The sequence below is a fragment of the Gallus gallus genome, chromosome 1, assembly GCF_016699485.2.
Source record: "Gallus gallus isolate bGalGal1 chromosome 1, bGalGal1.mat.broiler.GRCg7b, whole genome shotgun sequence".
Lineage (NCBI taxonomy): Eukaryota > Metazoa > Chordata > Aves > Galliformes > Phasianidae > Gallus > Gallus gallus.
Genome location: NC_052532.1, coordinates 112,370,584 through 112,395,690, shown reverse-complemented (window position 1 = coordinate 112,395,690; position 25,107 = coordinate 112,370,584). Strand labels below are relative to the sequence as shown.

At 43.3% G+C, this 25,107-nt stretch overlaps 1 protein-coding gene and 2 long non-coding RNA genes across 5 annotated transcripts; 2 read left to right on the top strand and 1 right to left on the bottom strand.

The window, feature by feature from the left end:
- The first annotated feature begins 1,372 nt into the window (after positions 1 to 1,372).
- LOC121109442 lies at positions 1,373 to 13,657 on the top strand. Its single transcript, XR_005847174.2, has 2 exons — positions 1,373 to 1,626; positions 13,029 to 13,657. It is a non-coding gene; the product is annotated as an uncharacterized LOC121109442 (long non-coding RNA).
- Positions 13,658 to 13,668: 11 nt separating this feature from the next.
- LOC101750924 lies at positions 13,669 to 14,467 on the bottom strand. 2 transcript variants are annotated; one of them, XR_006933431.1, is made up of 2 exons: positions 14,395 to 14,467; positions 13,669 to 13,972 (listed from the first exon to the last, which is right to left on the bottom strand). It is a non-coding gene; the product is annotated as an uncharacterized LOC101750924 (long non-coding RNA). The 2 variants fall into 2 exon arrangements; XR_006933432.1 differs by having other exon boundaries at positions 13,669 to 13,968.
- A 256-nt stretch (positions 14,468 to 14,723) lies between these two features.
- ATP6AP2 (ATPase H+ transporting accessory protein 2) lies at positions 14,724 to 23,936 on the top strand. 2 transcript variants are annotated; one of them, NM_001030801.3, is made up of 9 exons: positions 14,724 to 14,865; positions 16,808 to 16,938; positions 18,968 to 19,096; positions 19,645 to 19,740; positions 20,049 to 20,186; positions 20,600 to 20,653; positions 21,530 to 21,679; positions 22,450 to 22,566; positions 22,905 to 23,936. In NM_001030801.3, exons 1-9 carry the CDS (start codon positions 14,811 to 14,813, stop codon positions 23,097 to 23,099), a joined length of 1,065 nt encoding a protein of 354 aa, NP_001025972.3. In that variant the 5' UTR covers positions 14,724 to 14,810; the 3' UTR covers positions 23,100 to 23,936. The 2 variants fall into 2 exon arrangements, with proteins under 2 accessions (NP_001025972.3, XP_015157045.2); XM_015301559.4 differs by having other exon boundaries at positions 22,450 to 22,575.
- Positions 23,937 to 25,107: the final 1,171 nt, after the last annotated feature.

The window sequence follows — 25,107 nt, the reverse complement described above, 5'->3', positions numbered from 1 at the left end:
TTCTTCGCTTCATAGACGAGAACAGCTGCTCGCTCCTAGCCCATAGAGAAAACGCTGATCTGAGAAAATGAGCTAAACTCTATTCCAAGTATTGCTTTATCAATAAAATTTTCTGTTAATAACATTGGAACAGAAAAGATCTCATGGGTCATTGAATTTGAGTTCCTTTATCAGGGAAACAACATCACAAAATCTCTTTCATAGAATTATCGAGCATGGTCATATAATAAGCTAAATTGTTTGTTGCCACCACTCTTCCTGGGACACTTTTCCAGAATCCGTTTCTATTTTCTAGCTTTAATTTATACAGCCCTGGAGATTTTTATTACAAACAGTGATAAGCAAGCCAAGAAGAGCTTAGTTTAATTCTTGAAACCAGCGTGAGCGAAGAAGAAAAGTCATTAGCAGAATATATCTCTTGGGAAGTATGCAAGTACGAATTCAAAGGTGCAAGAGAAAACAAGCATCGGCTGTTCTCATATTGATCACTGGCAGGTGTTAATTGAATTTTCTGGACCTACGTAAACTTTGATCTGGTTTGGTTGATTACCAAGGAATATGGTCTTGCTATTGAAGATGGGGGAAGTTGAACTTCCAGCTCTCTTCTCTGTACTCGGCCGAGAAAGTGCACTTCAGATTTATAGGGACCAAATAACTTAGTAATGTTTATGAGGACCATTATATACATTTTTAGATAGAATCCAGTCTAGAAAACGTTCTAATTACAAATGTTTTTGATTTACAATAGAAGGGGGCACATGTTTTCACAGATGAGAACCGTCCTTTGGTTAGAACCAATTCTAGCTGCACGGCAGTAAGGATATAAAATCTCAAATTTAGGTTTGATTTCCAACTTTACAAGCAACTCAGTCTGTGTTCTCACACCAGTCCCTTATCCTCTTTCTGTCTCCATTTCCTCATCTTTAAAATATGGGTAATAATACTTCTGCATCTTCTGCATCCCTCGAGTGCTTCTTAGGCTTAATTAATTCAACACTTATAAAGTGCTTTCTGATCCAGAGATGAAAGAGCTACACGTATCCCAAAGACACAGTTTCAGAACATTTGTAAGTAAATAAAACCGCACCTTCTAGCTCTTATTTTTAATACAGAATTGGAATGACCTGGCCTCAAGTGATCTTCTCTCATGGAAAAGGCACTGGGAGGCAGGTCCGTGGCCAGCGTTTTCTCCCAGGTCAGTAGTTCTCTCTTGCCTGGGAAATGTGAGAGCGTGGCTGCAGGCCAGCCTTCTGCTGCACAAGGGGAGGGAGTTGAAGCACCAGGCCTCTGGCCAGTGCTTGCCAACCATAGCTGTGCTTTTCTCATGGAAAGTGAATGGGAAAATGCATGCGTAAGCCAAGGGGTTTTGCTCAGCTGAGAGCTCTGCAGCTGTCCTGCTAGGAAATGAACACGACACAGGGCAGAGAGCTGTACAAGAGCTCAGGGGCCCCTCGTATCTCGAAGGAAGGGGAAACAGAGGTCAACAGCTCTGGCCAGTCTTGCACTTCCCCAGGGCTACAGCTCTGCAAATCAGATTGCTGCAGGGAGAACATTTTTTGGAGCTGACACTTCACTACCAGGCCAAAGATGGGAAGCCCGATACCCGGACCAAGGTTTTTCAGCCAGGTTAGTGTCTGCTATTTTCAGCTGCATACGCATGTGGAGTAGGGAATCAATAAGAGCTACCACTTCTTAGTCAGGAAGGGTCTATTACCCACTAAGCTGAAAGTAACCAGGGCAACTAGGATGCTATTATCCTGCAATACATTTGTAAACATTGGCTTCACTCCTACACGTTATGGTGAAAATTAATCGGAAGGCAGTTTTTGGCTAGCCATAAGTTTCTGAAAAATGAAAGAAGGCTTTCTCATGGAAAAAGGGTGGTCAAGCAGACTTGGGAAGCCCCAGGTCCATTCCTTACCCTACCAGAGGCATAGGTGTTGCGTTTCCATAGAATGACTCATAGAAGCACAAAGCAGCTTGCATGGCATTGAGTCACTCCATCTCTGCTTCTCACTCCCTGACGTGCAAAATGGGAGACAATAGCAAAGTGTCACAGGGACTGTGAGATAATCCCATGCTGAAGGAAAGGGATCCATATGTGTTACTAAAATAAGTGACAGCTTGGAGTACGGCTATTCTGGGACAACAGAGCTGTGCCAGCTTTGCATGCAACTGCCTCCATCACAGAAGAAATCTATAAATTAAAAAAAAATGTGTAGGCACATGCATACTCATCTGTATGTTATGTTTCTCAGGCAGATGATTTTGGTTTATCTCAGATCGCTTGGGTGATAACATTCAGAGATTCTGGCAGCTACTGAACTGTACTTTTTAACGGCGCAGATAGCGCAGTGAGACAGTGTTGGATAGATCAAGAGTTACAGCATTATGGGCTGGTAGTCTTCGGGGTGAGATGCAGAGAATGGGACATTGCTTTGGTGACTACCTGCGGTGCCTGGTGTACCCTTGCTGTTCGCACAGCCAGGGGGAGTGAGGAGAACATCAGTGCCAGACACAGGATCAGAGCGGCATGGTGAAGAGCCGGCGATGCTGACAACACTGTCTCATCTCAGTCAGCTTCTAGCTGAGGCTCTGAACGCTGGGCTTCACTACCGCATGTACCTTTTGTTGGCTTATGCCCTTCTGCAGATCTAACTTTTTATGCCTACCTATGAATGATAAAAGCTTTGACATATATAGCTATGAAACAAAGAGCATTTGGGGCAAGTAAATAGCTTATGGCTGTGTGCCATAATTAAGGTCTGCACAATCTCATTTTCCCTTGTAATGTACATCCATGCCCCAGCCTGTGCCATAACCCAAGCAGTAGGGAGAAAGAAGCCACCAGATGGGATCACTTGAACTTGTAAACAGACTTTCATCAACTAGAGATGAGAGCAGGATACATGGGTTGCTAAATATACATGTCTGGCACTCATTATCTAGGAATGGTTGAGATGTTTATTGAGATACAAACCTGGCAATTGGGCTTGTGTTCTGACAGTAGGGATTCAGGTCTGATTTGATCAAGCAACCCAGAGTTTCACCGTATAAACTGGTCTTTGCTATCTAGCAATAGTCATGTATTCATACTCATACACCTGTGCAACATTTCTTGTTGCTGTTTGAATTAGAAATGTCACAGTGATGTCCATTGCCCCCTAAATCCATGAACAGATGTAGAAATTAGAGCATGCTGACAAATCAGCAAACTTTTCAAAGTATCAAAAATATTAATGTGCGTTAAACTGCTTTACATCTTCCAGATTATTTGCTCTTATTTATGGATAATTCCTATACTTCCACACCAGTAAATACAATATATATGTACATGAAAGGTGATGTATTAGACTGAAATACTACAGTCACCATGATTTTCATCCAGGGCTTAAGTCCAGCAGGTGCCAAGCACCACAGCCTGGTGTAACAAGACACTGAAATATACGCTTGAAGAGAATGAATGTGCTCACATATGCCAGTGCAATGTAGATTCAAATCAGGGACAGTTGGGATGGATCACTGTACCGGGCATAAATTGCAGGGTTTTGATCGTGGGGGACTGCAGAGGTGACTTCTGCAAGAGCGGTGAGGTGTTGCAACAGGCTGCCCAGGGAGGTGGGAGTCACTGTCCCTGGAGGTATTCAAGAATGTTGTGGATGTGGCACTGAGGGACGTGGTCAGTTGGAATGGTGGGGATGGGTTGGATTAGGTGACCTTAATGGTCTTCTCCAACCTTAATGATTCTATCATTCTATGATCTGTGTGGGTGGAGATGCAGGGCTGCATTGGGCTAGTCATGGCCACATCTGCAATGACTCTGAAACAGACAGCCCTGGTCCACCACGTTTCAAAAGAGAGCCAATGAGAGGATTTCCTATCACCAAACAAGGAGGGATGCCAGAGAAGGAGGGATGCCAAAGCAGGAGCAGAGCAAGAAGAGATGTAGATGGCAAGAGTGACAACAGAGCAGGGAAGATGAGTCCCTAGTGGGGTGCAATCAAGGCCAATGAGGAGATGCTCAAGCAGGGGTGAGAGGAGGCTTTAGAACAGGTTTGCCTCTGAGGGGACAGTGACCCATGGAGGAAATTCATCAGAGCAGCTGAGTAACAAACAAGGAGCAGTGAGGAAAAGCAATAACCATGAATTGACCCCGTCTCCTGCACTGTCTACGGTTCCACCAAAGGGATGGGATATAAAATGTGGTAAGGGGACAGGAGACTGGGAAAGGGGAGGAGAGGGTTTACAGAGGCACATGGTGCTTTTCCTGCTTGTTTGTGGTTTGTATTTATAAATACCATAATAAAGAACCAAAGGTTCACATTAATTATTAGGAAATAAATTCTGTGAAATTCTCTAGCCCAGGATATTTTTTGTTTGCAACACTTGGATAACTAAAGAATCAGCTCAGACTTTTACTATCAAACTGAAACTATCTCCAGCTCATTGAAAAGAAGAAACTTTCCCTTCTGCTATCTTCATGCATCCACCATGCTTACCGCAGATCCAAGCAGGCCTGCATTTTATGGATTGGACAATGCCCAACAACTATGGGAATTAAAAGATAATAACTTGTGCTAAAACACGGACTGCCAGAGCTAGACACAGGGGACGTGAAATGTTTTTTCCTGACTCTCCAGCTGCTTTGAATTCAGCTGAAACACAGCGTCTTTCTGAGAAACCCAGCAAAAATGGCTTGTAGCAAACAAGGTTGGCCCACCTGCTGCTTTCTCAAGTCTTGGCCAGATGGGGACAGGGATAAGGGACTTTCTGAGGAGGGGGCCATGTTGCTTCTCATGACAAGAAGTGGAAAAAAGGGTGGGAAGCGGGGGGCTGTGCTGATTCCCAGATGCTGCTGGCCATCCCCCAGGCTCTCATCACGGGGTGCTTGAGCTTGCAAGAGCTGGAGCCAGACAAGCATGGAAAGCATAGACTTTCTCCTCCTCTCCAACTTCATTTTCATTAGCACATCAGGAGCTCCCCACGACCAGACCGAGCAGCCCAAAGGCAATGAGAGGTCCGAGCACAGCCCTGTTTGTTGTCAAGCATTCAGAACAGTTGGATAGGCCTTGGAGCCTTCCATTTTTTCCATCCTAAACACCAATGTATTGCAAGTGCTAATGGCAGAAAATTCCTGTGGTTGGTTTACAGGCAAACCATTGCTAATTCACAAAGGGTGCCCAATGTTTAACTCTGATTGCCTTGCCAGTTGATCCACACAGCTCCATACAGAACAAATACTGGGACGCACATTATGTGTGCATAATTAAACATCAGCAAGGCTGAGGAATGCAGATCCTCTTTACCTCAGTAACTCCCCTTTCACATCACAATGACCTGAATATACTTACATCAGCTGCATATATCAGCTGATGTGCAGTCTCCAGGTAGACTGCCTCTCAGAGCACTGATATGAGAGCGTAATCAAGAAGACATCAGACTTTAACTCATCTTCTCCAAAACATGGAAACACACAAGCTCATTTATATAATAAAATCTTCTCCTTTTTAATATGGTCTCTTTGTTAGGCATGTTGAGTCTAGTATACCAATGTCCTCTTCAACTTTACTGGCTTATTTGTTCTGTGCAAAGTAGCACAGCACAGCTGTTCTTTATGGACTGAAACTTCTACCTGGCACTGAAATGATCCTTGGCTTTGTTTTATAAGGCTGTGGAAAATGTCAACCTGTGATTATTTTTTTAGCTTTAAAAATGACTTTTGTTTTCACATGCCTTTAGTGTTCTTTAATTGTGCTAGGGATTTAGCTGTATAATTTCCCTGTGTTGATCTGGAAACTGCTCTTTCTGCCATAAGATCCATGTGTGCGCTTGCAGAATGGAAAGTTCCAGTTTGTGATTCAAAAGCTGCCATTCAATTAGATATGGACATTTCGACTTCAGTCTGGCAAAAACACTGCAGTGATTTCCCAACATCACAGATGCTTTATCTGCACACAAACCCTCCAGATGCTCGTGCTGTCACATACATACTTTTGAAGGCTGTCCAGCAATGCTCCAAGATCCTAAAAGCATTTACAAAATCAAGCTCAACTGCACTCATCAGCAGAGAAATCACACTGAAATATGAGAGTGAGGACACTGCAATGAAAGCAACGACCACAGTGGGCAGGCATCAGCAGGAACTGAGAACCTCTGGACAGTTAGCTCAGGGTGGAAAGGGACCTCCATTGGTCCCAGCTGTTTTGTTCTTCAGTCCAACAACCATCATTTAATTTTAAGGAAAGACAAGAGTAGGTTCAAAGCCTACTTGTGATTGCAAAGGGCCTGACTCAAAGCCCTCTGCAGTCATAAAGAAAATACCACTGCTGTAGATGGTGCTGGTGTAGACCTGTGATGTAAGTGTCTCTGACAAAACATCACATAAAAGGACATAATAAAACTCAATATATTGTCAAATTTCAATTGGAAAACTGGGTTTTCTAATGCTTTATTCTTCATACCATTTTTAATTTTGCTTGTAGCCCTTTCTGTTTGTTTCAAATTTTGCTTCTTAGGCCCATAACCAGGACCTTACAGAACAGAGCATTACTATGCTCAGCTGTGAGAAATATTCATCACATACACTCCCACAGCCTTGCCCAAATCTCACTCTGTGTTTCTTTGGACCCCCTAAGAAAGACCACAGCCTTGCTCTATTAAGTAAAGGGGAAAAAAGTGTTTGCTTACCACAACGAGCAAGACTTGAGAGAAAAAATGTTGCCTGCACTTACATATGGGAAACAGGCAGTCTCTACTGGGTCTTCTCTGCAAGGAAAGACCAAACCAAACGGATTTTCCCCTGCAGCAACAGAAATTACTGCCAAACAGTCCCCACTGAGACTGCCCCGCCATTTAAGTCATCTTCCAGTAGAGGAATGGAGCAGCCCATTGCCCTGCTCTGTGCCAGCTAGACTGAGATAGATTTTCTTTTTCTGCTCATCATTTTCTAAGTTCTGTTTCTGTCAGTGGGAAGGACTCGGGAGCATTCTGCAGGCTGTCAGTAAAGGAGGGTGGGGTTTCTCTGAAAAAGAAGTGATGAGCAATCAGAATCAGCCAAATCACTTAAGAGCAGCATTTGGAGGAGTTTAGGGAATTAGGAGAGGTTTGGTTCAAAATTTCTTTCGATGCAGTATGTTGAGAGAGAAATAGTAGCTGGTGGAAATACCAATTCAGCAAAACGTTAAGTGGGTACTTAATGTAAAGTTAAATATAACATTAAAATTAATTGAAGACAAATATAATCCACGAAATTCCCAGGAGTCCTTTCCCCTATTTCTTTGCATGGATTTATTGCTTACCTGACACAAGAGACCACCACACTGAATCTAGTCCCATTTTTTCCCTTCCAGGAATGGGACAGAATCTATTGCTTTCCCCCCAGAAAAAATGCTTTAGGGAAAAAAAAAATCTTCCCCAGCCTCCTGCTTATGTACAAGATGTAGAAAGGATTATGTACAAGGGGTTATACCATGGATTTAACAGATATTCATAGTTACATAAGTGTTTTCCTGAATCAGAATTTAGAAGAGAAACTGGAACAAGCAGTAGAACACTAATTATAGCCTACTGAAGCCACTGAAGTCGGCCTGGCACTACCATGGCTGAATTTGGTCTGGCATGAGCACATATTGAGTGTTTGTTTTAAAAGCACACGAGTACAGAGCTGTACTCAAAAGGAGAAAATTAGTATACTTTGATATATTCTCGTCTCAGAACACTGCCCAGGTTCTGAAGTAATAAGTTTGATACAATCTCTCAGATTCATCTATGCCACCCTGTGTTCTTTAGAGGCACAGGGAAAAAAATATGTCCCAAAGCAAGAATAATAAATTCTGGATCTGTACAGTTTTAGATCCCAGGAGAGTAGCTATGCATGCAGATATGAAGTAGAACTGAGATGAATGCTAACCTCATCAACCTCAAGTGAGCCCAAAGGTGGGAAATCTTTTCTTTGTTGAGTGTCAGACACCCTTCTAGCCCAGTAGCTACTAGTCACCTAAAAGTAAAGCAAAAACAAATCCACAACATGAAGTTATAACATGGGTCACAGCCAGCCAACAGCCCTTCCCTGCCCTAAACTAAACTTGCCGGAACACGAATCTTATCACAGAATCACACAATTGTTTGAGTTGGAAGGGACTCTTAAGGTCCATCCAGTCCAACCCCTCTGCAATGAAAAGGGATACCTACAGCTACATCAGGTTGCTCAGAGCCCCTCCTGCCTGACACTGAGTGTCTCCATGGATGGGGCATCCACTGCCTCTCTGGGCAACCTGTGCCAGTGTCTCACCACTCTTATCATAAGAAACTTCTTCCCTACGTCCAGTCTAAATATCCCCTCTTTAAGCCTGAAACCATTTCCTCAAATCTTATCACAACAGGCCCTGCTAAGGAGTCTGTCCCCCTCTTTCTTATAGCCCCCTCCTTTCAACACCAAACTGTAACTCCATGAAGCTCAATGCACATATACCACACACTGTAAAAACCAAATTCCATAGTGGAGCACTACAGACTCTGAAATGGCCCACTCTTTTATAAGTACTGTACTGTTCACAGCCTTGTTTATGGAACGCATTGTGCAAAGGCTTTTGGCAGAGTTAAAAGAAAACAACATGATTTAACTAACATACGGACTTCAGAATGATAGGCAAGATCTGTTCCATTCTTCTGATGTAATTCCTTTATTTGCCCTATTTACAAAGTTGGAAGAATAACGCTCATTCTTCCCTTCTACTTCAGTAGGCTGCTATGTACCATACATACAGTACACTGAATATGCAAAGCAGCATTCAACTGTGGTATTTGGTATCATATTCAGTAATTGGCAAATTACGTTCCTTTAAATTCCAACTAGCTTTATTGGAAAAGCATTTGCTTGAGAAAAATTGGGTCTGGCACTTTCAAAAAGTGTATTGTGTGATAACTTTGTTTTAGTCCCACTTTTATTGGTTTGTTAAGCCGTTTCACATAGTGTTAATGATACAAGCCATCTTGTTTAATGCTTTGATGCTGCCTAACACGTTATTGCCCTGGTCTGCAGAATAAAGCACTTCTGATACCCCTCTTTCAAAAAACATGATCACTATTAAATTTCTATTACATAAGTTTCAAAAAAATGCTGTCTCAGAACAAGTAGTTTATAGATGAACTAATACTGCAACAGCTTCTAAACATCTCCACATTGTTCCAGAGCACTGGCCCAAGACATCGCAGCACGAATTTTACAAGTTCTCATGTTTGGGACAAGTACTGTGATTTATCCACACTACAATGTCTTTCTTCAACAGCCAAGCAGAGTACAGTACAACACAGTGTCACCACAGCATCAGCACACTGGAATGCTGAATTTATTTGCACAAGAATGTTCCAGGCAGAAGCTTTCCAATGAAAGAGACAGCGTAATTTTGGGGGTAACCCTTACTGGAACAGAGCTCCTCGTTCAGTGTCAAGAGAAAGTGACATTTCTGATTCTGACAGGACTCTTGACTGTAAAAACACAGGCTGGAGCAAGTGGCAGAGGCAAGCTGAGCTGCTTTGAGGAAATACTGCAATGCTTTCTTACAGATGCAACTAACTGGCTGGTGGGACACCAGTGGGACCACCCTGAGATCTCAGCAACATTTTCCCGACCAGTGCTACCAATGAATGTAGCCTTGTATTTCTTACTGGAGGTCAGAGAAAGAATGGGAATAAGTTAAACACCCAGAACTCCTGCATGGTGGCGTGGAAGCATACCAGAGGTACTGCACTTGATGTACTTGTGGCTCCCAAACCACCTCTCAGAGCACCCTCACTAATACACTTACTTCAGCTAGAAATTTCCTCTTCCGTGAGTAGCCCTTCAGTTCCAGCAGGTCATTACAAAACCTCTTTGGCACCAGAACTGCTGTGATGCACTGCAAATCCATGGACTCCTTTCGGGCAGATGTCTACGGCATCACAGTCTCAGCTCAGGTTTAACATTGCTGCTGATGCTTCTATATTGTTCCTAGTGAATGTAGCAGCCCTTTGGGCTTCATTTAGATTCTGAATGGTTTATAGGGAGGTAAATATTTTTACGTGCCCCAAGAGCAGACAGTGCAGAGATCCATGAGAAAAACAAACGAACAAACCAACACCGAATTCCACAAGCGCACACTAGACATGGTTACATGATTAATATACATAAAAACAGTACATAGGGCCTGTATGGTAGGGTCTTTAGAAGGTAACTGTCTATCAGAAAGACCTTTGTTTTCATAGGCTTTAGTATGTTTATTTTTTCTAAGAAATAAGCAAAATTATAGTAATCAATCTAAAGTATTTTTTCACACACCTCCAAAATAGTAGTGCTTTTTTTTTTTTTAATCAATTTTCTCCACTATTCCAGATTATTCAGATTATTATCCAGATTGTGAGAATCGTTCCACCAGTTCTAGTAACAGAATTGTTCACCTCAAGGCTGTTTCTTTCTGCACGATCTCTATCTTGTGTTAGGATGTTATATGAAAGACATTTATATTTGACATTTCATAGAGGCTTATTTTTATATTTCATTTCAAGCCACCTCATTCAAACCAGTTGAGATTATCCATCTCATCCCAAATCCACAATGGCTAGGAATGCTTCTTCACAGAGCCGGTCAAGCAAAGCCCTCCATTTTCTATTTTTAAGACTGCTTCCTTGTCTACATCTTAGAGCCTCTTTGACCAGTTTGTTTCTTTCATCTTCTCAGAAGACTTTTCTCTTCCCAGAGGAAGGAAAGCTCCCTTGGCTTGAGCTCCAGTGCAGTGGAGACAGTGCAGAGAAGGGCAGGGAATGCGGAATTCTTCTGGCAACAGCAGCAGCTGGATTAAAATGAGTGCTTAATCACAGCCTCTGAGCTTAGATATAAGGCAAAGAGACACAGTGCAGTCTGAGCTAACCGAATGCTATCAGGTCACTGAAATGGGAGGACTTCTGTTGCCCCGTGCCCACCTACGCATCCTTGCCTCTTCCCCTGCCCTAGCTTTGATGCTCATCTCACTTCTCAACAAGTCAGTTCAGCTTTCTGAAGTTCAAGAAAACAAGCTCTGCAAAAAATGAATAGTTCTCTGCAGAGCTAAGAGGTGGGTTAAAGTAACAACACAGTGACTGCCATCCATGTCAGTGATGCTTTTAGCCACTGTTTACCAGAAAGGCTTGGTAGTGGGGCAGAACTAGGCCCTACAGAAGGGACACCAAACAAAGTGCCCTTCAGGGGCTGTGTTTCATTTAACTTTTGGTTTGACTACGAAGCCATAGAGAGTGCAGCTGTACTTTCGACCACAAGATGGTGCCAAAAGCGTTCACTATGAAGTAATGCTTATTGAAACCATCCACCAAAGGCCGCTGGCAAATCAGCTTTGCTTAAATCCTTTCTGCTAAAATTAAGACAATACGAATGAAAATTTAATGACCAAATCAACTATAATTCACATGCATCATGAACACATCTTAATTTCTCTCCACAGTCTCAGGAAAATCCTGTTGTTTTTTTTTTTTTTCTCCTAGGCTTCCTTCCTCTTTAGTGCAATAGCCTCAACCTATAGAAGCTGTGTATATTTAATTAAATCATGTATCTTTAAAACCATACTCTCTGCCTACCCTCAGTGCCATTATAGCACATTCAAGTGTGTTTTGATTATGCTGACCTCATTAAAATGTAGTGAGTAATGTGACTTTGAAACTACTGGAGGCTGTGGATGCCCCATCCCTGGAGGCATTCAAGGCCAGGCTGGATGTGGCTCTGGGCAGCCTGGCCTGGTGGTTGGCGACCCTGCACATAGCAGGGGGGTTGAAACTCGATGATCATTGTGGTCCTTTTCAACCCAGGCCATTCTATGGTTCTATGATTCTACGATACTGAAATGAATTATCTCTTTAGTGGGCATTACAGATGACCATCTTCCTCAGACCTGTTAAGTGAAAAAGATATTCTTGCCAGATTGCAGCGCTGTGTATGGGAAAAACATGTTTGTAAAATACATTTCTTAAAATCAGCCGTGGTCACTGAAGGCAGACAGATCACTCACAGGCTGAGAAGGCCGCGTAGGCCGAAGTACAGGGAAGAGAGGCAAGGCCCTCCTCCATGCAGCTGCCTCACTGATACCTTATTCCAGCCCTTAACGCTGTTCAGGCTGCAAATGCCACACCACAGGGACTGCCCTCTATGGCATGCTGACCTCCAGTGAGCCCTTAGGTCCTGGTGAAGCCATAAACAAAGTAGTTGAGAGAACTGCTATGAAAACATGGAAGAGTATAGCTGTCATTATATGAAGAACATATAGGATCTAGCAAAAAGAACACTAAAATAGGCTTCTTGTGCATATTTTGTGGCTCAGTCTCACATGTGAGAAAGCTGGTAATCATTTTTAAAGCAACAAAGTCAGCTATGGACTGAGAGAAGAGAAAGGCACTTTTCTTTCCTTTCACAAACAGCTTTGGAAAACACCTCCACTTTTTAAAGAGGGCAGCATTTACACTTTTCATATGCTTTCAGTCTTCATGAAATCAGCTCTGATGCAGCCTAAGCCTTAGCTCATTAACAAAGGGTGTTTTGTTTTGTTTTTCCCCTGAGCCCTTTTGAAATTGAGATGCCTCTGATTAATTTAGTCTTGGTGACCACTGTGGCAGGAACACAGTTTCAGCTCACACAGATAGAATCTGCAAACAGGGACAGGAGAGCTGAAACCACAAAATAATTCAGTGTCAGGGGCTAACAACTCTTCACTTAAGACTCATTGCTTACAAGTGGTGTAAATGGACAGCCAAGATAGGCACATGTGCTTCTAATCAATCATCTCACCTCCTGGCCTCCCAGTATGTCAGCAGTCCCTAAACTGCCTGTCAGGCTCTTGGGCCTGTTCTGTTCCACAGGCAGCACACAGGCCAGAGGATGTCCAACCATCCTGTGTTAAACACATGTTCTATTAGCACGCCAAGATGAGAAAGCACCACAGAAGACAATGTTTTATGTTCTCAATTTTATTTTAAAAGCTTCGTTTTTTGATATAAATTTTCTGTGACAGTGTAACGCCTGGTACCAAGGGGAATGATTCTGGACCTGGTAGCTCTAAATCATAGAACCATAGAATGGCCTGGGTTGAAAAGGACCACAATGATCATCGAGTTTCAACCCCCCTGCTATGTGCAGGGTCGCCAACCACCAGGCCAGGCTGCCCAGAGCCACATCCAGCCTGGCCTTGAATGCCTCCAGGGAATGGTTACCCGGCGCCGGGAATTCATTCTCTCCTGCAGAGTATGACTGGCCTGGTGTCTGCAATAGTTATGCAAATATCCCTCAGTTACAGCGGGATTTGGGAAATGGTGGTTGAGAGGATTACTTCTGCTAGCAATACAACGAACCCAAACGATGAGGAAACGGTCCAGTACTGACGAACGGCTGACTCTTTGAGTCAGTCCTTCTCTCACACTCCCTCTTCTACCATCATTTCATCCTCAATGCTGTTAGTATAGACAGAGCTCGAGGCAAAGGCAGCATCTAAACACCACACGAGCAATTGCCACTGCAGACGCTTCTGCACAGCGCAGTGCTAACACGGGCAGTTGATGCTGGTTATTTTGCCTACAGCCGGCACTTTGATTTTGTGACTGCTACTACCAGTGTATGGCTTAATAAATATTATTTCTGACCTAATGTGCATGTTGTCTCATTTTTATTACATTTATTTCTCTTGCTCGCCCTGCGCAGAAGCTCAGAGAGAAATCATTGGAAGAGAATAACGTTACAGGGCGTAGATCTGGTCACAAGTGCCGCTCACAGGGCTACAAAACCCACTCCTTGAGTAGCACAGCTGGGATCCAAACGAAGCCTGGAGAAGGCAGCGAGAGCTCTGGCAGGCTGCGAAGGGGCGCTGTGAGGCGCAGACAGCAGCGGGCGGCGGAGAGCAGTGCGCGGCCACGGGGACCTAACGGCTTCCTAACGAAACACGCCGCTTCCACTTGTTACTTCCTCACAGGGAAAAGAAAACAGGAACGGGAAAACACGAGAGAGATTTGGACGTAAGCCACGTTTGTCGTGCGATTTCACAGAGCTATTCAAAGTAGCAGAACTGGAATGTGAGAAACGCCCAAACGAAGCCCTTTGATTTAAATTATTTCTAACGTTAAGGCACAAAAAACCCGGTAATTTCTACAAATAAGGATTTGAAAGGCAGAGATAACGACAAATAACTTCATTAAAGCAGCCTTATTCGCCATACCCTCCTCTTTCACCCCTCGCACTTGTAACCAACGCCATTTACTTGCCTGTCCCGACCTACCCCTCCCCACTCTACTCTTCGTGTCGAACCCTCACTCCCTGACTGGTTTGTTTAGCTGTCAATCAGAGCTTCTTCCCAACCCCCTCGCAGAGCCCGCCCTCCCGATCCGTACCTCCGCACAACACAGTGGGAGGGGAAAGGCTTCCATTGGTCAAGTCAGTTGTCCATTCGTTCCACTGAGATTCGGCCTTCCTCACCGCTCGCCTCCGATTATATGGGCGAGTGGGAGAAATGGTGCAGAGCTCTTCCGCGCTCTGATTGGCCGAGTGGATACGCCACTCAAGCCAAGGCTCCTCCCCCACCCTGGCAGCAACCAGCTGACCGCTCGGTCCCGTGACAAGGTGGGGGGTGGCTTCGCTGCCTAATGGTCAAATCCGCTGCCACTCCCACAGAGTCCCGCCCCACCGCCCGAACCTCGTTTGCGGATTGGTTGCGGCGCCTGTCCTCGGCAGGCGGGCGCTGGGGGTTTTCGGTGCGGCGCTGCAGCGCGGCGTTTTCTCGGCGGGGTCTGGCGGCACGGCGGGCGGTATGGCTCTCCGCGGCCTGGGGGTGGCCGTACTGCTGGCTTCGGCCTGTCTCGCCGGTGAGCCGACGGGGCCGTGGCGTGAGGGAACCGGGCCGTGGCGGTGGGGACGGGACGGGGCGGGGGCTGCAGCCCTGTGAGCTTCGGGCCTGGGGGCCGTCACGCTGACTCTTGCGGCTGTCACCGCTGTCACGGGGCCTCGGTGGTGTTGGGCGAGGGAAGCTTGGTGTGAAATGCTGCAGGCATTCACCACAGATACTGGTGAGGCCGCACCTCCGGTGTTGGGCCTCTCGCTGCAAGAAAGACACTGAGGCCGTGGAGTGTGTCTGGGGAAGGGCAGTGAAGCTGTGAGGGATCTGTAGCACAGGTCTGGTGCGGAGAGGCTGAGGGAGATGGGGTTGGTCAGGGTGGAGAAGAGGAGGCTCAGGGGAGGCTTTATTGCTCTCTATGACCACCTGAAAGGAGGTTGTGGTGAGGTGGGAGTCGGCCTCTTCTCCCAGGTAACAGTGATAGGATGAGGGAATGGCTTCAAGCTGCATTAGGGGAGGCTCAGGTTGAATATTAGAAACAATTTGTCCTCAGGAAGAGCGGTGAGGCAGTGGCACAGGATGCCCAGGGAGGTGGTGGAGTCACCATCCCTGGAGGTGTCCAAGAGCCATGTGGATGTGGCACTGAGGGCAGTGGGCAGTGGGCATGGTGTGATGGGCTGCTGGTTGGACTGGGTGAGCTTAGAGGTCTTTTCCAACCTTAGTGATTCTATGAAAAATGCATATAGCCATTTTGTGAATTCCCTCTCAAACAAATGGGCATGGAAACATTGCTGCCCTGCAGAACACAGGGGTATGGACTGCTGTACCATTAACATTGACAACAGGCCATCCAGTGAACAGATACCAACAGAAAACAAAGCCACATTTGGATCTACACTGTCTACATCTGTCAGTCCAGCCCATTTTCCTCCTGCCCTCCTTTTACCCATGCACAATACTTTGGTCTTGTGTTTGTTGTAATATGGCTCAGGTTTACTGTCAACACTGTATGCAGAGTCACGACCAGGCTTTAAAGCAACATCCTCAAGGTCAGATTGGTTATCATTTTTCTTAACATTCATTTAACCTCAGTGTACCATTTTTTGTTGTTGTTGTTCCTTTTGCATTTGCCTGTTGATAGACAAATTTGCACAAAGTATATTTTAAAGTGAATTCAGGTTGGCAGCTGGGTGCTTGCATGCACACGGCATTGCCATCATATGAGTTAGATTGAACTAACCTCTCTCATTTTTATGGAGTCCACTCTGACTATTGCAGAATAAATATCATCCCACTGTACTGACTTCAGTACTGGCTTTCAATCTGCTTTGTTACTGAGGGTAATGTGGAAAAGAGTCAAGGGGGATCCCAACGTGAGAGGTCCTGCGGGTTGTGGCTGTGTGCTGCCAGCCTTGATCCAGTAGTGCATGATGGAAAAGAAGTGTCTTGTGGCCTTCCGTGCCCGAGAGGGCAACTGGAGCTGTCCTGCAGGAGCCGGATCGCTACTGGCAGCACTCTGCTTCTGCCAGCACAGGTGGACTTAGCTGGTCCTGTCTGCTCTGGGTTCAGTGGCTCACGCTGTTGTCTGCGCAAAAAGAGTTTTTATGCCAAGCAGTTCAGGAAGAAATCAGCTGTGCTGGTGTGTAGCAGGGTGTTTTGAGCCTTCCTGGCTTTGCTGAGGGCTGCCTTCACTGGGTCTGCATTGTAACACTTAAACCGCTGCTGAGTGTATGTATATACGTACTGTGCTGTTGCTTTAATCCAAATGTGGATTTGTCCTTTCTTTGCCTTAGCTATATAGAAACCCTATCCTGTGCTCCAGAGCACAAAAACAAACGTTACTCATTACTTAACTCTACCTAGGTGGATAGCTATGAGAAGGACAAGAATGAATGAAAATTCCAGCGTGCTTTGCTTCTGGAGGGGGAGGGAAAGACTGTAAGAAACTGACAGCACTTTCTGCTTGGTTTTAGGTGTGTGTGGGGATGAGTTCAGTATCTTACGGTCACCTCAGTCAGTTGTTTTTCGAGATGGAGGCTGGCCAATCCCTGGCGATCGGATCCCAGATGTAGCTGCACTATTCATGGGCTTCTCAATTGAAGAGGTATGTTTGAGGTCTGGGCTGCAAAATGACTCTAGAACTACAGAGCTGCTCGGTTAACATGCTTCCTGTCATGTGTTGGAATATAGAAGATATTGTCCTGTTTATTATGAGGCATGTATGACTTAACAGAGTGTGGTTTCCAAGCACAGAGTTGTATCAGTCATATGAGCAGAAAAAAGGGCTGTGCTTGCTGGCTAATTTGAGTCATCAGCTACAGAAGGAAGCAAGCCTGCAGAGGCTTTAGCTGTGGTGTTCTTCATTTGTTCTGAGACCCCTGTACGTGCAGTTCCCACCCCCATGCACTTAGCAGACAGTGTCACTTTGGATGCTTAGGAAATAATCCAAAGACTTGAAAACCTAGTTTGTTTGCCAAATTAGGCTTTTGAGTATAGCTTTAATGACATTTGACTTGTGGCAGGTGAGTAGGTGCCCATGGCTTTATTCCCCACTGCCCAGTGAATCTTCCCCTGGGCTTCCAAAGGGGTGAGTGGCTACTGAAGTATTACAAACTTCCATGTGCTGGCAAGGTCTCTAGCAGTGTCTATGCAATCAGATACTCAAAGCAGCAGGTTGTGATTTCTTGCAGTGCTAGCAAGGGCAGCTGTTTCCTGTTTCTTCCACATTGCATCTGGGCAAGAGGCCTGGTAACTCTGTTTTGAATACAGGCCTGTTTCAACTGTGTTTAGGAACTTGTCTGCAAGTGCTGTGCTGTCAGTTACGCTTGTAATCATGAAATTAGTAACAAAAAATACTTAAGCTTAGTTATCATAGTACGTATACATGTAATATTTCATCAAGAAAAAGAACAGTAGTGCAGATTGTACTGCATACATTGCATGTAAAAGAAGCTCACCAGAGTTGTGGGATTGAGCTCATTTAGAGAAGTTGACTTCCAGCATGCTGGTCATCCTCATGTAGAACCTGCTTATAAAGGGAAAAAGGTGACTTGGTACTCCAAGGTACTCTGTTCCTTTAGCAAAACTTGGAATTGATTTGCTTTTATGGGTCCACGGAACCATTTAGAAATAGTTCTCTTTTATTATTATTCTTTCTATCCTACAAGACAAAGAAGGAAGGAAGCTCTTCAAATTGCCTCATGTAGTTAAACCCTGAAATTGAAAGCTGCTATCAGCATTGTCACTAAGGGAGTGGTTACCATGTAGGCAGCTTCCCACACTGGTATTGAGAGTACCAAGAGTCCTTAATGCTCATTTTGCAGTTTACATCCAGGCTGTAGTCCAGGAAAAGAATCTGATGGTGCAGCACGTTGGGATTTTAGAATACTTCCTGCATCACACTGAAAATTCTCACATACAGTCATGAGTTGTTCTCTTCTTGTTAGGGGAAGGTCAAACTGAACCGTGGTTTTGTCCCTGTTGATGCTGTAAAAGGTTTCTCTTTTATTGATTGTGATACAGTTCATAAAATTAATGGTATTTCAAATCCAAATCCCAAATAATTTGGTTTCACGAAGCTTAGGCATTTATATCTTTTACACACACAGAGAATGTTTGAATACCGTGCCTGAAAATTTGTATGTGGTGAATTGGTCTAACTAATGTTCCTCCCTGTATTTCTTTCTTATATTGAAGTATCAATATGTCAGCGTTTTCATGTGCCCAGATACATTTTGGTGCTATTTTATGAAGGTGTTGGTTTTCTTTTTTTGTTTTAAAGTCAAAGCTTCACTTTCTAAATAAAGCCTATTCTTCTGCTTTAGTTATGGGACGTATCTCTTGAAATATCTGATTTGTACAGTGCTGTCTCAGTGCATGCTTTCTTATGAACTTGCTGATAGCTTTTAAACTAACAGTTTCTTTATGATTAACTTGAAGTGCTTTGTAAGGTGGAAGTGTTCTTGTGGTACTTACTTGCCCATGAGTTTCCAGCAGGCTGTCCTGTATGGAGAAATCTACAAGACAGTAATTAATTTGCTGTAATGGTCAGGATGGGTTCCTTTGTCTTTCTTCTTGTGAAATACAAGTGGTGGTGGTGATGGTTGTAGTTTGTTTTCACTGTTCTCTAACAGGACCTTCCCTGGCCTGGGCTCGCAGCGGGCGATCTGTTTCACAGACCCCGAGCTGCTGTGTTAGTGACTGTGAAAGGAGTGGACAAGCTGACGTTGCCTGCAAAGGGGATCTCTTACCCTATTGAGAATGTGAGTATGCACATCTGGAACAGTCATGGAACTTCTGTAACTCTTACATTCTGATTATGAGTACAAGACTTTCTACCACAGTGCTTGACGTTCTCATCATTTTAACTTTGCTTGAAGTTCACACATCCCCCCCTTTGAATGATGGGTCAGGCTGTAGCCATGAATAACCCAGTCTGACTCTGACCTAGGCTTTCCTTTTTGGTTCTATAAAACTGGTTGAAGATTGCCAGAACTGGACCATGTAGCATACCTCACGTGCAGAACCCTTAAATATAAAGAAACCTTCAGCCATATTCACACTTGTAACTTCATGAAAGTTCTGAAGTGTGCTTAATCCATATTTTCTTTATATCCCATCAATTAAAAAAAAAAAAAGGAGGTTTCTAGTCTTTAATTGTTTCAGAAATAGCTATTGTGGCTTCAAATGAATTGTCTCACAGTGCCTCCACAACACTGGATTTTCAGTATTCAAGAATAATTTCACATGATCATCACTGAGTCGCTAGTTTGTGTTCTACCCAAAAATCTAACTAGACTTTGTGTTTCAGGCTGTTCCCTTCAGTCTGGACAGTGTTGCAAATACTATTCATAATTTGTTCTCTGAGGAAACTCCCGTAGTCTTGCAGCTGGCCCCCAGTGAGGAAGTGAGTATTGCTTTGGTCCTGATAGAAGATGCTCTAAGTTGTAAAGCTTGTATGACTGGAACAAAACCAGTTACTATATGAGAATATTTTGCTTTGGAGGGTGATTTGCAAGTATGGTTGATTATTGTGTGGTTGGAGAAAGTAAATAACTAAGGAGGGTTGTAAAGTAAAGAGCTAGCGGAGGGTTGTTATAGTTAGGGTAGTACGGTTGGGTTGTGATTGGACTCAATGATCTTTAAGGCCTTTTCCAACCTGAGCAATTCTATGATTCTGACTTCTGTTCTTATTGTACAATGGCTGTTCTGCAGCGAGTGTACATGGTGGGCAAGGCAAACTCTGTATTTGAAGATCTCTCTGTCACACTGCGCCAACTGCGGAACCGCTTGTTCCAGGACAACTCCATTCTCAGCTCCCTTCCTCTCAACTCCCTCAGCAGGAACAATGAGGTATGAAAGCCATAATGAGTACTTTCAGAGTTTGTTTTTTTTTCCTAATACGCTTTACCATTTTATTTTTTCTCCTTTGCTGAGGAGAGCTCCCCTTCAAGGAACGTTTGGACATTGTGTTGAGGGACATGGTTTAGTGAGAACCATTGGTGATGGGTGAATGGTTGGACTGGGTGATTCTGTGGGTCTTGTCCAACCTTGGTGATTCTATGATTCTTTTCCAAATTGACTCCTAAGAACTAAGGTTTAAGTTCCTGTGTAAGTAGCTTTATTAAAAGAATAATTTCCTTCTAGCAAGTTTTGATGCTGCAACAGATACATTCTGTTCTAAAATATGTAGACTTAAAACATAACGAGGCTTCTCAAACCCTGGTGCCATCAAAGCAAATACCCATCTTTGTTTTTCTCCCCAGGTTGACCTACTTTTTCTCTCAGAACTGCAAGTTCTACGGGATATTGTAACCCTGGTAAGACTTTATTTTATTTCATTTTTTTATTTTTAAACACTTCTGCTACACCTGAGGTCTCAGACTTCACACACATTATTTAAAGGTAACGAATCCATGGCCAGGGTACTTGGCAACCAGTGTGATACACTCAAGCGTGTCATTACTGGGTTGCATCAGTTTAAATAATGCATTCTTGAGGTATTTGTTACTGATGGAAGAAATTGAGAACTTCAGTCATCTGTAGCTTCTTTTGTGTTCTGTTTATTGAGGGCAGAGGGCATTCTGAATTACCATTTCTCCATACCCACAGGAAGTGCTCCGTGGGAAACATGCAGAGCTTTCCTTATTTTCTTGCTTGAGAAGTGTAACGGTAGTTAAGAAGATGTTCTTTGCCCTGTCCGTCATCTACTTCAAAACAACACTAACATTTGCTTGAAAAGGATGCAGTGACTTATGTACCACGAACAGTGGTGGTGATAGAAATGTTACAACGGAGAGATGAGCTTTTAATTACGATTTTTTAAGCAAGAAGCTTCTAATCTTTGCACTGGGAAGCTCCTGTCCTGTTGCTGTTTTTTCTTTTTTTTATTTTTCTTTTTTGTTCTGAACATTCAAGCTCATGTTAGGTGAAGGACTGATTGAAAGAAATGGGACTCTTGAGAAAATGAGGTAAAATAATTTGGTTTGGACCTGCGGATCAGAAATGCTGTAGTTGAGGTCGATGGGAAGATAGGAACAGATTGCATTGCTTGTTTTCGAAGGCTGTTCCCATCTGCAGTCCCATGTCAGTGCTGCAACTGGGATCAGTCCCAGCAAACTGATGTTGTGACAGTGTGTTTCTAAAGTAACCTATTTCTGAATTAAATCCTTTCTACCCCCAATGGTGTGCCATAGCTGTCCCGACACAAGCACTTGGCCAAAGATCACTCTCCAGACCTGTATTCCCTGGAACTGTCTGGTTTGGAAGAAATTGGAAAGCATTATGGAGAAGACTCTCAGCAATTCAAGGATGCTTCTCAGATTCTTGTAGACACTTTGCAAAAGGTATACTTTCTGTCTAACGAACAAAACTCACACCGATACCATGGAAGTCATTTTTTGTGTTAACTGCAAGGGAGTTAGCTTACTGATGCGTGTTCTGTTGTGAGCTGTCACTTCATTAGGGATGGCCTGACTCGTGCTTGGGCTCTGGTTTTGTTTCTGTTTTCCCCCTTGTTTTTTTGTTATAAACTTCTCATTCTACAGAATCACGTCAACTATTTTCACTGTGTGAGCTGTTTTGGATAAAGGAGTAGGAATCTATTAAAACTTGTATAAACATGAGCTCAGTAGGTGTGTTTTCCCTAAACAAAGATCTTTCACTTAAAAACACCAGTATGTCTCACTGAGGCTGGCCTAGTGAAATGTGGAAATCTTTTTATCCCAGGGTGCAGTGTTTAGTTTCCCCTTGCCACATAGTTGTATAAATCTAAATATCCAAGGTTCTAAGAAAGTAACTCTTTAGCTCATCTTACGTAGTGATTAGCTAAAGCTCTTAAGACCTGACGCCAGTATGTTTTGAGTGTCAAAAGTGTGATGGAGAAGTGTAAAAGCATGAATTTACCAAGTCTGGAACTGTTTAACCTAGGAGATGTTGTAAGCCAGTTGAAACTTTGTTGATAGAACTATAAGACAGTGGTGTATTGGGTTGGTTTTTTTAACAACTTCCCCCAGTCTTGTTAATCCTAAAGCTGACGTGTTATGGTTTATCTTGCTCACAAAGCCCTCCTTAGTTCCAGCTGAAGTTTTAGATTAAATCTCTTTTGCTCTTCCAGTTTGCAGATGAGATGTATAACTTGTACGGTGGGAATGCAGTAGTAGAAATGGTGGCTGTGAAGGCATTTAATTCTCCCCTCACAAGAAAAACTCGCTCCATTCTCCAGTCTTCACAGGTAGTATCTGTACGTGGTTCTCTGTCTTGCCTATTGAAAGCATGAGTACATTTAAACTGCATCACTTCCTTACTGGAGTGAAGCTTTGTTTTTAAGGACTAGAATACTGACTGATGTAGGCAAGTCTTCATTGACTTTCATGAGCTCCTGTCAGCTCATTTCTTTGGATTCCATTAATGTCAGTCACAGAATCACTTCAGCATTTTGTGCCCTGGCATCAGAATCACTGGACAAAAATGCATCTCTTTTATTTAGACTGTTTGGATTTTTGATGTAATCGTCATACGTTTTGTATACAGGCAGACATTAAAGTAATGCACTTATTTTCTTTGTTACAGAGTGATACAGATAATCCATATAACCTTGCCTATCCGTATAACTACAACTACTCTGTGATCTTCAACATTATTCTGTGGATGATGATAGGCCTTGCTTTGGCTGTGATAGTAATCTCCTACAACCTCTGGAACATGGATCCTGGGTATGACAGCATTATTTATAGGATGACGAATCAGAAGATAAGAATGGATTGAACCAAACTGTATTCCAGCACTGGGAAATGATGAGTAAGATCTCCCTTAAGTTGAGTGAAAGCAAATACGTGGTTAATTGTGGAATTTTAAAAGGTGTATTTATTTCTAAGTATCTTGGTTTTCCTCCTCTTAAGCCTATTTTAATAGTTAGTAAGTAGCACTAGATTCGATTTAGAAATTGAAATGGACTTGTTTAAAAAAGTAAAAATCTTCCAAACTAACTGTTAAAGTCACATCATTCCATTTTTTATCATGTTTTGGAAGTGCCCTGTACTGCCCCTGACTGTGTGCAAAACATAAACTGAAATGATGATAGCAGCGATCAGGAGATGATGAGTTACAGCTAAATCGTTGTGTTGTATATTATGAAGCAGTTGTAAATGTTGGATGTAAATATTTATAATGTAACTTTGGAGAGGATAGTTATTATTCTTCAGTAATATATTAAAGGCAGAAATATTTCTACGAGATTAGGAAACTAGTGGCAGAAATGGCATTTGGATCACACGATGATGGCTTAAATCTGAGCCACAGCCAGAATGGCTGGGTTTACCTTGGGCTTTAATGATTTGGAGATAGTGTGGCTGCTCTATACAGCGGAGAGTCTAGAAATACTGAAGTAGCACCAGTCTGGTCACGGTGTAACGTTGCATACAGCTAAAAGTTCCTGTTAGGATGCTTTGTATTCCTTCCATTTGTGTTGATATTATTAAAATAAAAAAATAAAAAAAAAAAAGCAGACTTTTTGATGATAAGACTGGACCAACACCTGATTCAAATGTACCTGGATTGTAGTCCTGCTTCAGTCGTTCAATAAAGCAAAGAATAGTTCCCGAATGCGTTCACTGTTTGTTGATTCATAGGTATGGCTGCTTCTCTTCAGTGCTGCTGCTTAGCTGAGTAGAGCAGGTGCAGTCAGCTGCCTGTGTCTGACAGCGGGGCCTATTTGAGATAGAGTAAGCTTCTTTGAATTTTCCTATTATTGACTGATGGTTCTTATGCCCTGTTAGATTAGTTCCTGTGTTCCTTAAGGAGATGCTCAAGCTCTGTTTCTGAGATTTCTGCATGAACTTCCTGGTCAGTTACAACATCTTTGCCACAGCGTACAGTTGTGCTGGGATGACCTCATGTACGAAAAGAAACAAGGAGCTCATCTCTCCCACAAGAATAAGCGTATCTCTGGGGTAAAAAGATATATTGTGATTCTGGTAGGCCAAGTACTGTTGTATCACACATCTCGTTAGACAAAACAGGCTCTACAGCTACTGTCTGATAGCAGGACTAGCAATAGTTTTGCAAGCTGAGGTTATAGCAGCCCTGATAGTGCCTTATTTTAAGCAAGGTGGATTGTTGGTTGCCTGAAAATCAGCTGTGGTAAAGCCTTCTTGGTGTGAATTTACTTAGCTTGAGCTCTGTGCTGAACACGTTCCTAGTTCACTTGATCCAGAAGTCCTCATCAGATTAGTAGTGTACTTGAGATACTGGCAAAGAGTTTTACAGCAGCCTATTGTTTAAGGTGACTGCATAATTGTTTTAACATCTGCATTCCAGATATACCTGCATAGCTACAATGCATTCAGACAGAAGTTTGCAATACTGAGTTTGTTTAAATGAAGGACTTGCCATTGCATTGGTAATCTCTCAGAGCTCTTTTCCACCTTCTTGCTGCTGCAGGCTCTGGCTCTACTTTTTACTGCCACTTTCCACCATCTGTTTGAAGGGCACTTTCAAATTCCCACTTCCTGTATTAGCAGGACATTTGTTCATATCATGGTTGTGGGCCCCCAGTGGGTACTGAAGGTGTTTTTGGGCTCTCTGATGTGCACCACTTCTCAAATAACAGTTACTTTGTGCAGGACAGACTACTTGTAGAGCCATTGTGAAGCCATCGTGCTTTAGTTGGAGCAAGATGTTATTTATGTTATACAACAGTACTGATCCTTCACTAATCAAATATGCAATTACAATACGGATTCCTGAGCCAGGAATAGCCTTCTTGCATTTAGGA

What these genes read in the sequence shown, in the direction of transcription:
- ATP6AP2 (XM_015301559.4), top strand. Translation starts at nt 14,811, where the DNA reads ATGGCTCTCCGCGGCCTGGGGGTGGCCGTACTGCTGGCTTCGGCCTGT. An exon ending in CCCTCAGCAGGAACAATGAG is followed by an intron (nt 20,187 to 20,599) that starts GTATGAAAGCCA and finishes TTTTCTCCCCAG; the next exon opens with GTTGACCTACTTTTTCTCTC. An exon ending in TTGTAGACACTTTGCAAAAG is followed by an intron (nt 21,680 to 22,449) that starts GTATACTTTCTG and finishes TTGCTCTTCCAG; the next exon opens with TTTGCAGATGAGATGTATAA.